General features: G+C 40.0%; 1 protein-coding gene across 6 annotated transcripts in view; it reads right to left on the bottom strand.

Annotated features, from left to right (window-relative positions):
* Window positions 1–16,968, bottom strand: part of LOC149352402 (uncharacterized) — a 561,538-nt gene that overhangs the window by 379,858 nt on the left and 164,712 nt on the right. For 5 of the 6 annotated variants that reach the window (XM_089581571.1, XM_089581568.1, XM_089581569.1 and 2 more), the window contains 5 exons: window positions 15,276–15,452; window positions 8,831–8,926; window positions 6,490–6,624; window positions 4,742–4,891; window positions 3,691–3,823 (listed from right to left, as the gene is read on the bottom strand). In XM_089581571.1, coding sequence (XP_089437697.1) covers window positions 3,691–3,823; window positions 4,742–4,891; window positions 6,490–6,624; window positions 8,831–8,926; window positions 15,276–15,452 — 691 coding nt within the window. The remainder of the gene's footprint in view (window positions 1–3,690; window positions 3,824–4,741; window positions 4,892–6,489; window positions 6,625–8,830; window positions 8,927–15,275; window positions 15,453–16,968) is intronic. The other variant, XM_089581570.1, reaches the window with a different exon arrangement.

A 16,968-nucleotide genomic window follows, 5' to 3' on the forward strand; every position in this document is an offset into this window, starting at 1 on the left:
TTGTGCCGTTGCGCTGTTGCACTACAAACCATGTCTGACCAACGTGCCCATCAGTTCATGTTGTGCAGAGCCGAGGTTGTTAAATCAGCTGCTACACCAAATAGGAACAATGACTTTAAATGAACTAGATGCAGTTGTGCACAGCCATGCTTATTTATGCGGCTGATACAGTTATTTAGTGCCCATGCGTTGAATGCTGCATCACAGTGCCAGTGACAAGTGAAACACTCAAAGGCAACTAATTTACTACTCTTGCATAAAGCAGTGCACAGAATGTATTTAACTGTACAGAATATGAGCCTTAAAGTAACACTATACCTGCGACAACAATGCATAAGAAGTTTTTGAAAGCAGCAAGGTGCACCCCGGGGCTCAATATTGGGCCCCTTGCTTTTCTGCATTTATAAAAACCTTTCTGATAGCACATCTCATACATGTATGACACTGCAGATTCTCTCAAATTGGCATAACCCATATATACTGGAAGTTCAGAAACTTGAAAAAATTTAAATATTTTTTGGTATAAAATGTTTATTACACTTCGAAATTCCGAATCATCCTTTTATTGGTGCAAATGTTTTTTCTCAACACCGACTTTTGAGTTTCAAATTCACTACCTGTTACGTGTGGTAAAGCTTCAAACATTTAACATCGACTTTAAAATCACATTTCTCGTCACGTGTGGTGGTTTCCTCATGAAAATGTACAAAAATTATTTGGTTTTCTTGCAGAATTACAATGTAGTCGATGGAGCCGAATTTAAAAAAAATGGTGTCCAAAGAAGGCTGGTGAATCTTTCTGAATGCACACAACACAATCCTTGCACAGGAAAAGTTAAGACCCTCTTGAACTTACGCTAGTGGGAGCAAACTTTTACACAACAAACTTTTAGACTTACTGTGCAAAAAAGCGGTGTCCTACATGCAAGACGCAAAGCATACATGGGCTAATTACAAAACTAAGCAATTAGCTTGCAAAACTTATTGAACGATATAACTATAATCATTCAATTCTCAACCCTTAAAAAACTCACTTTATGATTGTTTGGACTACTCCACGGCAACTGCTCATTTTACCTAAATTAACTCTTGATGATCACCAGATTGGTGTATCAGATCCATTATCTATAGGCATAAAAGTAGACCCTCAGCTGACAATCTTTCATCACATTCCTCAAGCAGAAGACAGCTTTTGGCACAAGAGCACTGATCAAAACATGGCCTTTTCTTTTTTTAGGGATGTATCATTATTAATTTATTTTGCCTTCAATTATGGTGACATCACTTAAGGCGTTGTTACATGAGATAGCGCATGCTACTCTCACCTTTTACCTGTTCAACACGTATATAACTAGGCAATCCGAATTACTGCTGACAGTACAATCGTCATTTCCATGCCAGCCTCTTACTTTTTGACCATTACATTATTTTTATCACCACTTTGTTCAAATAATATATTCCCATTGTTTTGTTTCACAGATTAGTTACTAAACAACTTTTTCATGAATTCAATTCCACAAATTCACTCAACAATGTTAAATGCATCATACTTGCTGCTAAAATGAAGTCTGCATTTCTTAAATGCCAAGAAAACCATGCTATAAAATTATGAAATGAATTACTTTGCATACTAAAAGTAATATCATTACCCTTATACACATCGAAACGTGACCTCAAATGTTTTCTCTTATCTAATTTCAGACACTTCATAGCTCCTTTTCAAGGCTATTTCAATTATTAAGTGTTTTGAATTCTTTGCAAACAAACTGAGCTTTTCCCTGTAACTCCTACTGTCATTTCTTCATTCTGCTTTTACACATTTTTTATGCGGTTTCACCTTTAATATATAATCAGCCTTTTTGTACTCTCAATTTTTATGCAAAAATTTCATGTACAATTATTGCTTAAACCTGACAGATGCTTTCCCAGTTTATACGATTTACCAGTTTATACACGCAAAATTGTGTTCAATAAAATTGTCCCATAGTTACACTATTTTCTTCTGGCTAATACACTCCCAGCTAGAGTTCAAAGTTTGACATGGCGCACGTGCAAACATACGAATGGGCCGAACCTGGGGGCACGCGACAAGGGGAGCTGAAATGCACCTGCAGGTTCCCACCATGGTGGCTTCTTTGCAATACATAGCTGCTAAGGGAAGAAGCAACCGAAAAAAAGAAGAAAACTGTGCTAACATACGAGCGGACCGTTCCAGTGGGGATGTGACAAAGAAAGGAAAAATGCAACTGCTTCTTTTTAGCGTCTAAGGGCTAGGGAATGAAGTATCTGAGAACTACAATGGTGCACTTATATACGAGTGGGCTGGATCTAGGGAACGCAGCACGAAAAGATAAAACGCTGCGATAGTCAGCCACCGAAGCATTGAAAAACAACATGGAAGAGCTTCCGGTGACTGGCTGATTGGATGTGTTGCCAAGTTTCTGCTGGGTTAAGGACAACGCAAATGCGGACTCACTAGAAAAGCTGCTGCTCAGACCTTGCACCAAGAAATCATAATCAACATTTTCTGAAGTAAAAGCATCAGTTCAAAAGTGTACCTCATTCAATATATTTTTTTAAAGTGAGACGGTTGGGTGGTATGTTTTCCCGCATGGTATGTCCCCCCCTGCATTTTTAAGAAAACATATCAACAAGGTTTTACTGTATTACCATTTATTTCTTTTGCCACTTCCCTTCAAATGTTGTGTTTGTTTTGTAACTATTAATCAGGGGTCCCCTTTTTCGACCCTGGGACCCTCGTTTGTACACTTTATGGATGAATATTTTCCCTTAATACACAGTTATCTACTTTATGAACGAACAAATGGTTTGGTTTATGGGATTTAACATCCCAAAGCAACTAAGGCTATGAGGGATGCCATAGTGGAGGGCTCTGGATAATTTTGAGCATATGGGGTTCTTTAACATGCACTGACATTGCATAGTATATGAGTCTATAGCATTTCAACTCCACCAAAATGTGACCGCCACAAACGAAATCAAACCCATGTCTTTCAGGTCAGCAGCCGAGCATCATAACCATTGAGCCACCACAGCACCATGGTTCATGTCATGTAGTAGCTGATTGTCAGTGCAAGCTTGCTATTTCAAAAGGAAAAGTCTGCCCAATGGTTAGTCAAGCATTCCTAACATTTCTTCGCAGCTTAGGACACCAAAACGAAGTCCGCAAAAGAAAAAAAGAAATATTTAGTTATTTGTAAACAAGTCTGCTGCCGATGCATTCATTCATGCAGTTCTCCACATCACCGAATCATGCCTATCATATTATGATCATGCAGTTCTCATGTCTCCAAAATACAACTCTGGTATTTTTAGGAAAAGATTTTAGCCTGTCTTTTCCATGTACTTTTCTTCGAATTACACTGAAAAAGAATTAATTCTTACCATATGCACTAGCAATTATTTCTGTACAAGCAGACCCATCATGACTGCTCAGTGGCCATGACATTCAGGTACTGAGCACAAGTTGATTGGTCCAACCTCAGCCATCACAGCAACATTTCGATGAAGGCAAAAACGTAAAAACACCCATGCACCGAGATTCTGGCGCACATTAAAGAACCCCAGGTGATCGAATTTATTCTAACGCATGTGTCAATGTGAACAGTGGTGCTATATGTAAAGAACCATTAACTTAACCAGGCAGAAGGTCTAGTAGCCAGTTGCTCACCCTTTGCCCACCATAAAAGTACACTTCCATGACCTCAGGTCCTTCCATAGAGCGCATCCTAATGGCGGACTGCATAAGGAAAACATAGTCCCTCTTCAATTGGTCAATCTCTTTCTCTTGGTCTTGTAGGCAGCTGAAATGAATGAGGAACATTAAAAGCCTTGCCAATGAGGATATCTTTTAAAACTCACAGGCATGCCAGTGAATGTCCCTTGAATAAACACATGTAAAACAAAGTTACCATGCAAGCGCTTTGTAGTGCTTTGTAATTACCATCACTTCTCTAAAGCATCTCAAATAAGCAAAACAAAAAGGTGATAATGCCTCTAAAAAACTTACTTTGCACAAACACAACTGATTCTGTTTATGCATAGCATCAAATTTCATGAAGGTAACAAGTAACTTAGCTGGTTTTATAAAACCAAAGGTGAATATTATAAATAAAGATAAATGTGCTTATTCAGCCATAGTTGCCGATCCACCTAGCAAGTAAAATGCACATAAGAAATAGCTAGACAAAATTATGAGACACAGAGAAGAGTGGGGCTTTCCAGATTTCCAGATGGAAGTTACAACATAAATGTGATTTCTTTGGGAAGTTTCTGAGGTGTAATTAGGTGTTTAAAAGGTGTGGCACACACTGTTTGTAAGATATGTGCCACCCCAGCCATATAAAATAGAGATGTTTAATGTTGCATTCAAATCAACTGTACAATAAGATATTGATAACCCTACATTTAGAACGAAATTTGGACATTGTATCACAGCTATGCTGTTCATACCATTCAAGTAAATGGACACGCATTTGAACATGGAGCAGAGATACACCAAGAAATGTTCAGGCTGAGTTTGAATCTTATATTCAAAGGTTTTGTTAAAAGTCAAATGTATCTGAGGTTCCCCCAAATTTTTTAGAGGGCAGCTTTAGGCCGACGGCAACTTTAGGAACAGGTGCTGGCGATACTATTAGATGTTACAAATGGGGGAATTTCATTATGCACACATAGTCACTGTTTTATGGAACCATAAAGAATAACTACCGTAGACTTACTTTTGGTAAGTGATGGCATGACACTGTTGCTGCTGCAGTAACCTTGACAAATTCTGAACTTCCTCATTAAGAAATCGGTTATGGCTCTGAAGCATGCAGCATTTATCACTGATCCGTTGCAAGTTCAGGTTGCTCCCTCTTGTGTTCGGCCTGGCAATTATGGTTAAAAACATAAATGAACACATGTGCAGTTGCTGTGCTATTCCAAATTAGAATAATGTTACTTAAAGGTACAACTCATGAAACTATTGTTCAAATACCTTTTAGTATAAAAAAAAAAAATGCTTTCATATGCTTTAACTAACATCCTCTACAACCAGAAAATTTCCCACACAAAGGTAGCAGTATGAAGTTCTGACAGCCCTTTGGAAATGTGGTGCGGCTTTGACATGTGCAGAACACATGCTGGAAGCGAAAACCAAAAACCTTGATTTTGTTTTTGGAAGTAGGTCAGCAGGATGTTATTAAAGGAGCACTGAAATGCTTTTTGAGCATGAGAAAGAAACCAACGCAGACACTGGATGACATATGATAAGGTGTTGTCGCCTGCCTCCGTCCTGTGTCTGTTGCAGTTTTTAATCGTTATGTCTCACCAACTGGCCTACAACTTTACTCTCCTAAGTTATGATAAGATGCATATATTAACCTACTATAAATGCTCTGTGCATGGCAGAGGACATACTGATCTGAATATGCTTTTCATTTCCTGACCTTGCATAAATCCTTGTCCTTACTTTGACTTTTATGACATTATTTCTACTTCCATGACATCCCCGTAGGTAGAAGGCAGCTATTCCTTCGGTGGCAGAAATGGCAGATTCCAAAGGGGCACAGTGGCAGAGAAAGCAGGCCAAGCAAACATGACATGTCAAACTTCTAAGCTAGCAACAACAGGCTCAAGCACATGAGCAGAAAAATAACATAAAAAGCACCACCACTAAGCAGGAAATCACAAACATCTGCGAGTTCCTGTAAAGACACAACTTCCAGCACAGGAGGTAAGACAAGAGGCCTAAAGGCACTGAGTGGCAATCTTTGCTTGTTTATAACTCCATCAATACAAACTTGCTTTGAAAGAGCCTCTTGCTATTGGTGATTTCAAAAGCAGTGCTCCTTAATATTCAACAGGCTTCGCAATTTTACTGACAGTATTTTGGGGCCCCTTTAAGAGGCAACTCCAAGTCAATACCCTGCTAAAACACAACAGCCCCTTCAAGACTAGACTCTTTCTTGCCACCATAACTAAGGTAAGATCACTTTTGTTAGCGATGTGTCCCTAGTATTTCAAAAGGACATGGCTGCAGTTAAACACGAAAAGTTGAAGAGGGTTCAGCTCTGACCACTGCAGCTAATCAGGACAACTATCCTGCACAGACCATCAAGCTAAAAACTCTGCATGCAGCACTGAAAAAGCTAGGAGGCATCTTCAATTGTCATGCATCTTGCAAGCCATGGAACATCACCACAGAGAAGCTATTTTACCTTCACTTTTTCTCTGTGAATGGAAGTTACATGAAACAGAAAGTGCACTGGCATCAGGAGGTGGGAAGGAGCATCAATAATCGCTGCTTGTCCTCCTACAAGTCCCAGGGCAATGTATATAGAGAAGAAAAATCTGTCTCCTATGGTCACAACTATGTGTTCCATCAGATATAAGTATAACATAAAGGGTGAAAATATTCTGCAGTGTCTTTCAAGCTGCAGTCACATTTTTCGAGCAGCAGCAACTCTTGAATAAAGCCACTAACCTGGAATCATCACCAGCGGCTTCAAGGCAATGAATTTGGTGCTGTAACTCAGATATGAGATTTTCTTGTTCAATAAGTGTATTCTTCTGAGAAGTCTCTCGGTTCAAAGCTTTTGCCAGCTCACATTTTGTGGCCCTGATGACACCCACCAAAAGACAAACAAGAGAACTGTTTGAAATTCCTGCTTGTGGGATAAACTAGAGTGCACAAACACACACACTGTAACAGTAGTGCACAAACATTCAAAGATGGTAACTTCTTCACACATATGTCAATTAAACCTTGCAATCATTCAACTAATAACAATCATTCAAAAAGTCCTGCGATGTGCTGTCTCAATGTAGCAGCAGGTCTCAATGTATAAGTCCCAACAGCGTGATGCCTTTTTTGCAGAAATTGACAAAATAGAAACTGCTAGGCATTGATAAAGGTCTATACAATAGCTACACTAATGCTGTCTGGGTATCTGCCAGCTTGCTCTCATGATGGCAGCCCGACCGAATGCAAGGAATGGAAGCAACTTTGCATTCTTATTTGCATTATTCTTCTCTGGTGCTTTTTCTTTTTGCATGAAGTGGTGTCCTTTGCAGTTTTGTTGTTGCAGAAACCAACTGTGTCTGCCGTGCCAAATATCAGCTGATGACAGGGGTGGGATTATGAGCCATGGCCTTCCGTGTAGGAAATGAAGGCAGGGTTTGACACCTGGCTGAATCCTGTATAGTGTTGCCCAATCTGGAAGGCCATATGCATGACCCTTATGATTGCAACCACCCAAATGGACCGTGTAATAGTACTGAACCCTTACTCCCACACAGACAGGTCACAGCAGCATGCTGTGCAGTGTCAGAGTAGGCTCTGTTTTTGAAATTAGTCATCGAAAAAACAATGGCCTGTCTATTCAAACCTCATACAAATTGTTCGAAAACTATTCAAAACCATAAGGACAGATTCGATTAATCGCAAATAGTTTTGAACATGCACTATTTGGTTCACTCAGCAAATCAAGTAACAGGGTGTTTGATTTTTGCTATTTGAAAACTTTGAATGTTCACACATCCTTAGTTTCCAGAGATACCGTAGTGGCTTTTCAGTTTGGAGTGAGTTCAAAGCAAATAGTAATTTTTTTTCCAATAACTTCAAAGCCAATACTCAGAATACTTGTGGCGCATAAAAAAAAAAGGTTGAATGGCACAGTTAAGCACTTTTAAAAGAACTCATTTTGCTTGGACAATAAGGTGATAACTTACAAAAAAGAAAAAATGCACTTAACTTTCAAAATACATTTCGATTCGAACTGAGGACCTCAGACGTGTGGAAAGTAGTGTCCACCTGCTTGGTAACAACTAAATACTAATGATAAATACCAATACCAATAAATACCAATAAATACACTAAGAGAGAAGCCAACAGCCACAGAAACCAAGGAGCACAGGGGATTTTTTTTAATTAATTATTTTTTTTTGTGGTGTTGATCAAGTAAGAATATTACTGAATATGTTGTCATTTAAAGCTAATAGATTAGAAAAGCAGAAGAAAAAACAACCACATGCCGCCGGTGGGATCCGAAACCATGACCTCCGAATTACGTTCTCTCATATTTATAACGAGCCCCTCATCCCCCTTCCCTTGTTTGCTTAATAAACCACTATATAATATTAATACAACTACTGACAGCAAGCATTCCAAAATGTTATTTGCGTGTGATAAATGCTTCAATGCTATGTATTTTGAATACCAAACATTCACATCAAATCAAATATTGATAGTCTTAATATTCATTTGAATATTTAATGCTACTCAATATTCACTCAAGCCTAGTCATTCTTCATATGAAGGTTGAGCAGCTGGCTCTTAAAATATTTTTAGAGATGCTGATCATCTACATGAGCCTCCCCAAATCCACCCCACCAGGCTGCCCGTCTGCTATGGACTTCTGTTATAGTACTCTTTCATCTGAACTTCTTTCCAGACTTTCCTCTGATTTCTAGGCATTCTCTATAGAACGGAAAGGAGTTACATAGGAATAAAAGGAAAGCATAAAAGCAAAAATTATTTGACAGAAATCAGAAAAAAAAAAAGGCACTCCACCACTAGCGATTACTGAATCGCGAACGACATGATGAGCTTGTGAGCCCACAAACGTGTATGATGTGCTGTAGACCCAAGAGGTAATTCTCCGCTTTGTCTTTGTCCTAAATGTAAAGGCAGCATGAATAATAATTGTATTTATGCATCAGAAAGCTTCCTTAGCTGCACCTTCATTAAGCCATGTCAATGCTATAATAAAGAACTAAGTAACTTTTCTTTGATCTCACAATGAGCAAACCAAATAATTTCTCACATCAGCTCAGCCTCTAGCTCGTGCAGACGAAGTGAAAGGGTAGAGTCTCCATGGCCAATGGCTGAATCACTTGATACTGAATTCCCAGACAGTGACCTAAACATTTCAGAAAAATATTAACAAAAGTAGAACAACCTAAGCTCTAAGCGTGTCATCACACAAGAAAAATGACAAAGGTTACCACTGCAGGTTCCCAAAGCCAACTCACAATAAATTAAAGGGACTATAAACCCAAATAAAAAAGTGAGCCTTGATCAATGGATTATATTTATGAGTTGGAGTTTACAGTTTAAACAAAAAAGAAAAGATCAATGCATGTGGGATTCATTTTCTGAAATTCGGTTTTAACCAAAAAAGGTCAGTACCCTTGAGATGCATACCACACCTTGCTGGTCACAATGGTCAAAGGAGAATTAACAAAGTGGTGACGTGCATAGTAAGATAATAGGATCATTGGATTAAGTAGCATAGTTGTAACTTTTGAAGCGTTGCTCCGCTACTTCAAACACCATATGCACACAGAGAAGCTCCATCAACTTGTCGTACTTCATCTACTAGCATAGCACTTTCTGCTCACAGACTTTCATCACCTTATTAGATCCGTTACCTGGTTAGGGAGTTTGCAACGTCTGCAACCGTATCAAGCCGCCTTCAATGGGAAACAGTACACACACGCCTCCAAAAAGTGTCATCTTCTGGCTTCCATGACAGTTCGGTGACACTTCCACTGCTTCCATCATTATGCAGACTGCGTGATCCAAGGCCCTCTGCCTCTGGCTTTTTCTGAATTTCAGCGGCAGTCACATTTTCTTTCTTTCCAATTAGAAGTTTTGTTCTTGTGAAGCATTTGCTGCTTTCACAGTTCATCCCATAAGTGAAAGAATAAGCAGTGTGTCGAAAGAAAGAAATACACTTGCGTTTACCGCAACCAGATAAAGTTACTCCGACATGAAGGCGACTAGACAGCAAGGCCTGGTTCCACTTTTATACCGAGGCAAATGTATGTGTGCACTATTCACCTGTTGCTTTTGCTTGTTTTTTCTTTCTAATTTATTTGCTTTTTGTGCAACCTAGTTTTAAAAAATACGCTTGTACTTATGTGTTTGTCTCGAGGTCAGGCCACTTAACTTCGAGACTTAATTTTTCTTACGGTGATAGCATTACATATTGCAACCGTTGCACTAAACATGGCCATACGTGCATTAATTACTGGTACATCGATTGCTCTTGCAAAAAAAACAAGCAAAGGTGAACTATCCATGACATTTTACCACATTGAAGCTGCTATATATATCACTAAAAAAAAAATTATTCCATGGGAAATAATACTCGCTGAAAGAAACCAAAAACTGAATCTTTGGATAAACGCTGAAAAAAGTATGCCAAATTTTCAAAGAATAAAACCTGAAAAGTCCAACCCTTAATTCTATTTAACGTATCTGGCATCCCCTCTCAACGATGTCAAGTCAGCAGTTTTCATTGAAAAGAGGAGCTTTGCTAACAGAAAGCATAAACATCAAGCCCCTGTGGCCATTCATCCTACATTTCTCTTCCCTATACTATGTTTGATACATAGCAGTCAGTGCCGAGAAGGATGAGGAAGCAGTGTGCCCGCAAAACCATATTACTCCATCAGGTAACATTCATTCTTCTCGAAGCCTCAATGAAGGTTTGGACAAAAACAAAGAGCGGTATAAAATGAAGTGCTAGCATTGGGAATCATGGCTGAAGATGCAAGGCACTCAGTGATCGTGCCCTCTGGCTATAATTTTCACTGAGTGTGAACCAATTTTTAAGTGTAGATGGAGTCAGAGTGATTCAACCCACCAGCCGCATGTCATACCACCACATGTCATTCTTACTTCTCGATGTATCAATGAGTCACAGGACGAAAATGTGGCAAGAGGTAAAACGAAGCGCAGGTGGTTGCCAGTCACGGTACTTCAGATATGTTGTAATGAAATATGCCTGTGTTCACTTTGGTTGTACGGCAAACTGCTTTTTGGGTGTTGACTTAACCTGCGCGAACAGGCGTGCTAGCTTTGGCAGCATTGACTGCTATGTACGAAACGGAGTATATTAGTAACGAGTATTTTGAAACAAGCAAGTTTATCCGCTGTTCCTCTCAAGCTGTGTCTGAGAAATAACAGCACTCACAGCATGATAAAATAACATACTTTACATCTTGGAGTAGTTTACTTAGAGTAGCATTTAAAGGGGCTCTGAAAGGAGCTCTAATAAAGTTGCGGTATGCCTGGGATGTTGAAGGGCACCGCTTCACGAATATTGTCCACCAAGGACATTGTTAATGCACTTCGCAGAAGTTGAGTTATCTGTAGTTAAAATTTGAATTTCAGCGTGTTCGAGCCTTTCCCTCTCCTCTCGCCACTTTTTTTACGCTGGAAGGCCGGTGCTGCTCCGCCGGCCCCACCTCCGGGGGCGAAGCTTCCTGACCTGCCGGAACTACGCGGACTACTGGCCGCGGCCATGGTAGCTGCCTGACGTCTGAAAGAATCTAACCAATAGCCATCCCTGAACTGGTATACGCAGGTGCGAGAGACGGAAGAAGGTGCAAGCATGAAAAGCCGCCGGAAAGGGATCGCCAACTTTCACGTATGATTGCGGGTTCTCTTCTGCGTGTAAAAGTGTATTATTTGGCTCAGGTGTTCGTAACAACACAATGCAGTGATTGAACGAGTTGATGTGCCATCCTCGGAAGCTGTTTCAGAGCCAATTTAAGAAACACGATGAAAAGCTCTAGAATGCATCAAAATGGCGAGAAAAAGAAAAAGAAAGGCCTCAGTGCCTTAATCGTGGTGCACAACTTCATCACGTTTAGCACAAGTTCCACCACTATGGTGGAAAATGCAAATTTATTCATTCAATTGTAAATTCTTTCGATACAAAAGTTTCTTCCCTGAGCAAATAGGTAAATAAGTATGAGGAGCATGATAATTTCACTCCATAAAAGAAATGACATACTCGGGAGTTAAGTTTATAGTCCCTTTAAGGAAAAGAGGAGGTCAGCAATTCAACATTACGCCATACGGGCAATATATGAGCATGCCAAGTACAGAAGCCTAAAAAAAGTAAACTTGTAAATAGTAAATAGAAAAAACATAGTAAAGAACATGCATAACATAAAAACATGCATAAAAAGTAGTATAAACCATAAACCATGCACAACATGTGAAATACCTAATAAAATTTACATGATCGGGTTTTGCCAAACTTTTCATTCAAAACTTAAGGAAGTTTCAATTATACTCAAAGCTGTTGAACAGCTGTGATTGGAGTGCATGTTCACATTGCTTTTAGTTTTTGTAAGTGGAAGAACATTCGTTATAGCCTTCAAAATTACAGTACAACTAAAAAGGCAGCATAATAATAAAGTTTAGTAGGATGTTCTTGTGGGCTAGTTGGTTCATTATCGAGGGAGGTTAAAAACTGCGCAAAAGGGCGAAGACAGGAGGTAAAGAAATGAATGTCCGTGGTGTTGTGTTCATTTCTTTACCTCCTGTCTTCGTCCTTTTGCACAGTTTCTACCCTTCTTTAATATTAAATCTTTTCTCAGTAAAAACATCACAGCTTCGAGTTTATTTGAATTTACAATGGTTTTTGTATGAATATATAGCAATGAAGAAATTGCATAAATTACCCATCAGCTTTACTCCTGCAAAGCCATATGTACACAAATACCAATAAATAAATAAAATATAAAAGGAGTCCAGAGATGGAAGCAGCGACAAGCTGTAAGTTACTGAATGACACAGAAGCACAGATACACATCAGGCACAGGCAACCTACAAGGTACCAGATTCCGCTCTCATGCAACTGGTCCAGAGCACTTCAAACAAGATGATCTGCCAACAAATGTCACATGAAAATTGCTAACTAAATGCAAAACAAAAATGCAAAAACAATGACGCATGTCGGAACATATTTCGAGGTCTTGCTTTCAATTTCGGCATAATACTAAACTTTAAATAACACAAGCAGAACAATTTTAAGCCATTCAGTGCACTGACAAAAGGTTATGGCTCTTCTAGCCTCAAGCCTCTTGCCTTTAGCTTTTTGTGTTTTTCCACTCTGCTGCAGCTATTGTCTGGGATTTCAAGGTAAATTGAGCTGACTTCCCACCCCCCTTTTCTCCCATAACCTTGCGCAATCTTGTCAGTGAGAATAAACCATTTTATTCATAGTCTTGATAAGCAGAGGAGCCTGGTAGTTCAATCAATACCCCGTTATGGTTATGCCATGCAGCACAAAGACTGAAATTTGCACTTTGCTTTTTCTTTAACACTGCATAATTATGTTTGCGCAAGCTGGAAGTTTTTCATTTCATGCTGCACTCTATTTTGCACTGTCTTGTGAGGAAAAGAAGACTGAAAATATCTGGACAGGTTACTAACAAACTCAGGCCTATTAGTTCTGGTGGTGGCAGTGGTTTATTTAAAAAAAGAAAAAGGTGAAGGAAAAGAATGTTCCCGGCCACGGCAATTGCTATCTAATACCTTAAGCACCCGAGCTGCAGCCAGCGGAGGTGAAAGGGAAAGGGAGAGGATAGCCAGGAGAAGTATAGAGGGGAGCAGGCTGCTAGTTCTAGAATGCAGATTTCTCGGTCGGATTTTGCCTCGTGAAGTGTTCAGATGTTATTGTGTTGATGATATCACTTCAAAGGCATGCAAAGTTCTAGGTTAACTGCACTGACATGCTGAACAATTTCCCATAAGTGCAAAAGAACTGCTGTATAAAGCAAATATTAAAGTTATATCTTGAATACACATGTACAATTTTGGATCCTTGAATAAAGGGAGGTACAGACAAACAAGAAGAGTACAAAGCCTGGCTGCAGCATTTGTCTTTCAGAGCTACATGAGGCATTTGAATGTGTAAAAGCAAAAGACTGTTTATGTTGGGAGTCTTCCCAGCAACCCAGCTGACGCAACATTTTTTAATCTACTGCAAGTCAACACTGGGATAACCTTGCACTAATGTGTTTTTAACCCAGACTGTGTCAGCTAGAATAACAAGAAAAAAATAAATCAACTGTAAAATTTAGCTGTTGAGTGTGTCCATCTATTTGAAAAAAAAAAATCCAAATAAAATAGGCGACCCTAATGATTTCATGACAACCACAATTACATACTGCCACATGCTTTTGACCAGTGATTAGCAGTTGGTTTAGTCATTAATGTATGATGTGTTCAAGCTGCACCCAAACATCTGTTGTCGTGAAGTATACTGCTAGCACCACTCCTTTACTGCAGTGTATTAATATTAATATTAGTGTATTAATATATGCCATGAATATGACGAACGAAAAAAATGGCTGCCGGTTTAGAATTCCTGAGCACGATATATTGTGCAAAAGCACAGTTTTTGCAGGTGAGCACCACCGCTACGTACCTGAAAGCATGATTGAGGTGTCCACTGACCCAGGGAGCCAGTTATGCACGTCTCCAACTTTTTCATCGTCAGTGTCAATTTACCCAATGTACGCCAGTGGCCTATGCTCTAGTGCCACATTTCTGCAGCAATGTTGTCAACGCCAACACGTATTGTTCTAGGGTCGTGTTCCTGCCACAACGTTCTCCATACTAATGCATGCAGCGCACATCTCTCTGTCACTGCCACCACATAGCTCAGAGCACAAATATTAGTCTGATAGTAGTATTAGTTGATGAAGAAGGCTATGTGCAATGCACAATGTCAGTCCGTGTTGCAGTTTAACATGAGGCATGTTTGGCTGCAGCAATAGCCTAGTGCTCTCGTGCAGTGGCCAGCGAAGCTGATCTGTTTGCGCCGCCGCGGGTTCGAATCCCAGCTGCGGACATTTATTTGATTTATTTTTATTTCTTTATTTCATTTGGCACAAACCCACAAACACTGCAGGCATACAAAAATCGCAAGAACTTGCTCAGGGTTCACCCATCGGAACAGTGCTTTCGCACTAATAAACAATAAATGTTCTCAGTAGACATCAGATATCAATCATGTGTTTTAGTGCCACAAGCACTGCGTCCTCAATCAAAGCAAAAAGTGAGGGAGGATAGTTGGTTTGGTTTGGTTTATTGGGGTTTAACGTCCCAAAACAACTCAGGCTATGAGGGACACCGTAGCGGAAGGCTCCGGATAATTTCCACCACCTGGGGTTCTTTAACATGCAGTGACATCGCACAGTACACGGGCCTCTTGCACTTTGCCTCCATCCAAATGCGACCGCTGCGACCGGGATCGAACCTGCGTCTTTCATGTCAGCAGCCGAGCACCATAAGAAGAAGGATAATCATTCATCAATGATAAATGTGGTAAAACAATCCTTCAGTAATTATCACAGGCAATCGTGAGGTTGCTGCGCTGACTGAACGATGTTTTGCAATGAATTCACATGGAGAAACAGATCGGGAAATTCCAAAGCAACCAGACAATTCTGCCCACCCACCCTGCTCGCTCCTGGCTCCTGCTGTTGTCCTTGGCAGATTCAGAGCTGGCCATACGCAAAAAACGAATGCGCTCCCACATAGCTGCAGAAAATCCTCCACAATCACGCCCGACTCCATTGCGATCCACAGCATCTGAATCAGACTCACAGTCAGATGTGCTGCCATGGTGGCTCACCCTGTGTGGCAAGCACAACACAGTCACATGGTCAGAAAACAATGAATGCTGCAACAGCAACAGACTTGCCAAACAAATGCACCTGCTTCGCACAGGCCAGAAACAAGCAAAACAAAGTGTGCATGTTGTTCACAGACTGAAATGCATATGACAGCTTTTTTTTTTAGCACGTTTTCATTACAAGACCTTGGAAAAAAATGGTACAGTTGTGGACAAGAGTTAACGAGATGCAGGCTCACGGAAAACATTCATTTCTGCCCGATCAGGCAAACCACTTCACACTGGTAAGCCGAAAAGCATGAGGACATGAACGGTCCAATCACTTCCAATCGAACATGAATCCAGTTGCAAGCCAACACACTTTTTCTTTCTTCTTTGCACAACTCCATCCCATAAAATTTTGTCCATGAGTGTACATTCCCAATTACCAATTTAAGCAAAGAGAAATTAGCTTCTGTCATGTAATGGGGGTTTTCATGCCTTCTACAGTGGGGAAGACTCATCGCTCAAAAAGAGCCACCTTGGCTTCACAGGGCAAGATGACAAGCAGACTACATTGATGCAGGGAGTAGCATCGCTGCTGTTTGCACTTTGAGACGTACTTGAAATCTAGTGGCCTCTAAATATCGACTAAAGCGAATAAAAGGACACTACTGCCAGCAAACAAGCCTTGAGAAACAAATAAATTTTTTGCACAGCGTTCAGTACAATAGTCCACTTAATTTTTGTCTGACCAAAACAAAAAGCAAAACGGACAGGTGAGAAACATGGTCATTCTTTTGAAGTGTTTCCACTCTCGCACCATTAAGCATTATTACATCCAAGATGCTCACAATGGTACTCTTCTAGCTAAGCACATTCACATATACTCGTAAGTGCTGCATAACCAAATTAAATAAAAAAAGTCACTACAGCTGTGATTACAAAAAAAAACAGCCTGCATAAAAATGGCAGGTCTTGGAAGTCTATTCAATTTCTGAACACACATTTTCATTTAAACCATCCCCACATAAAAGCATCATATTGTATATACGGTATATATCTCTACAGGTGTTTTAGGCATGCAAAGTGGGCCACAAAAGTGGAATTTAGCTCTGAACGTACTAAAGTTACAGTCATGAGCACCGCAAAAGAAAAGCTACAGATGTTTCAGTGAGCTTTCAGAGCCTGCATTACAGCTTAAGCCAGAGACCACAACTTCTTTACAACTACGTCAGTGAAAATAAAGCCCTAACAATCCTGGATACTTTGTTGCCACACTACACCTTTTTGGCGGCATTACCTGGATCACTTGTGCACTCTTGCTTTTTCATCCTTGCATTCCTTCATTTCCCTTTAGTGGGGCAACATTCAGTATTATGAGTAAGCAAATCAGCTTGCTTTGTTTAATTTTGTTCCTGCTTCTTTTTTCGTTTGAACAGAGCACGTATCCAAGCCTCCTATCCCCAATAGCCCCAGCTATGGGAACAATATAGTATCACAAACCTACTGACTGGCTAGCTGAAACCATGGTGCAT

This window comes from Amblyomma mixtum, chromosome 3, assembly GCF_055824585.1.
Source record: "Amblyomma mixtum isolate Tamu chromosome 3, ASM5582458v1, whole genome shotgun sequence".
Classification (NCBI taxonomy): Eukaryota; Metazoa; Arthropoda; class Arachnida; order Ixodida; family Ixodidae; genus Amblyomma; species Amblyomma mixtum.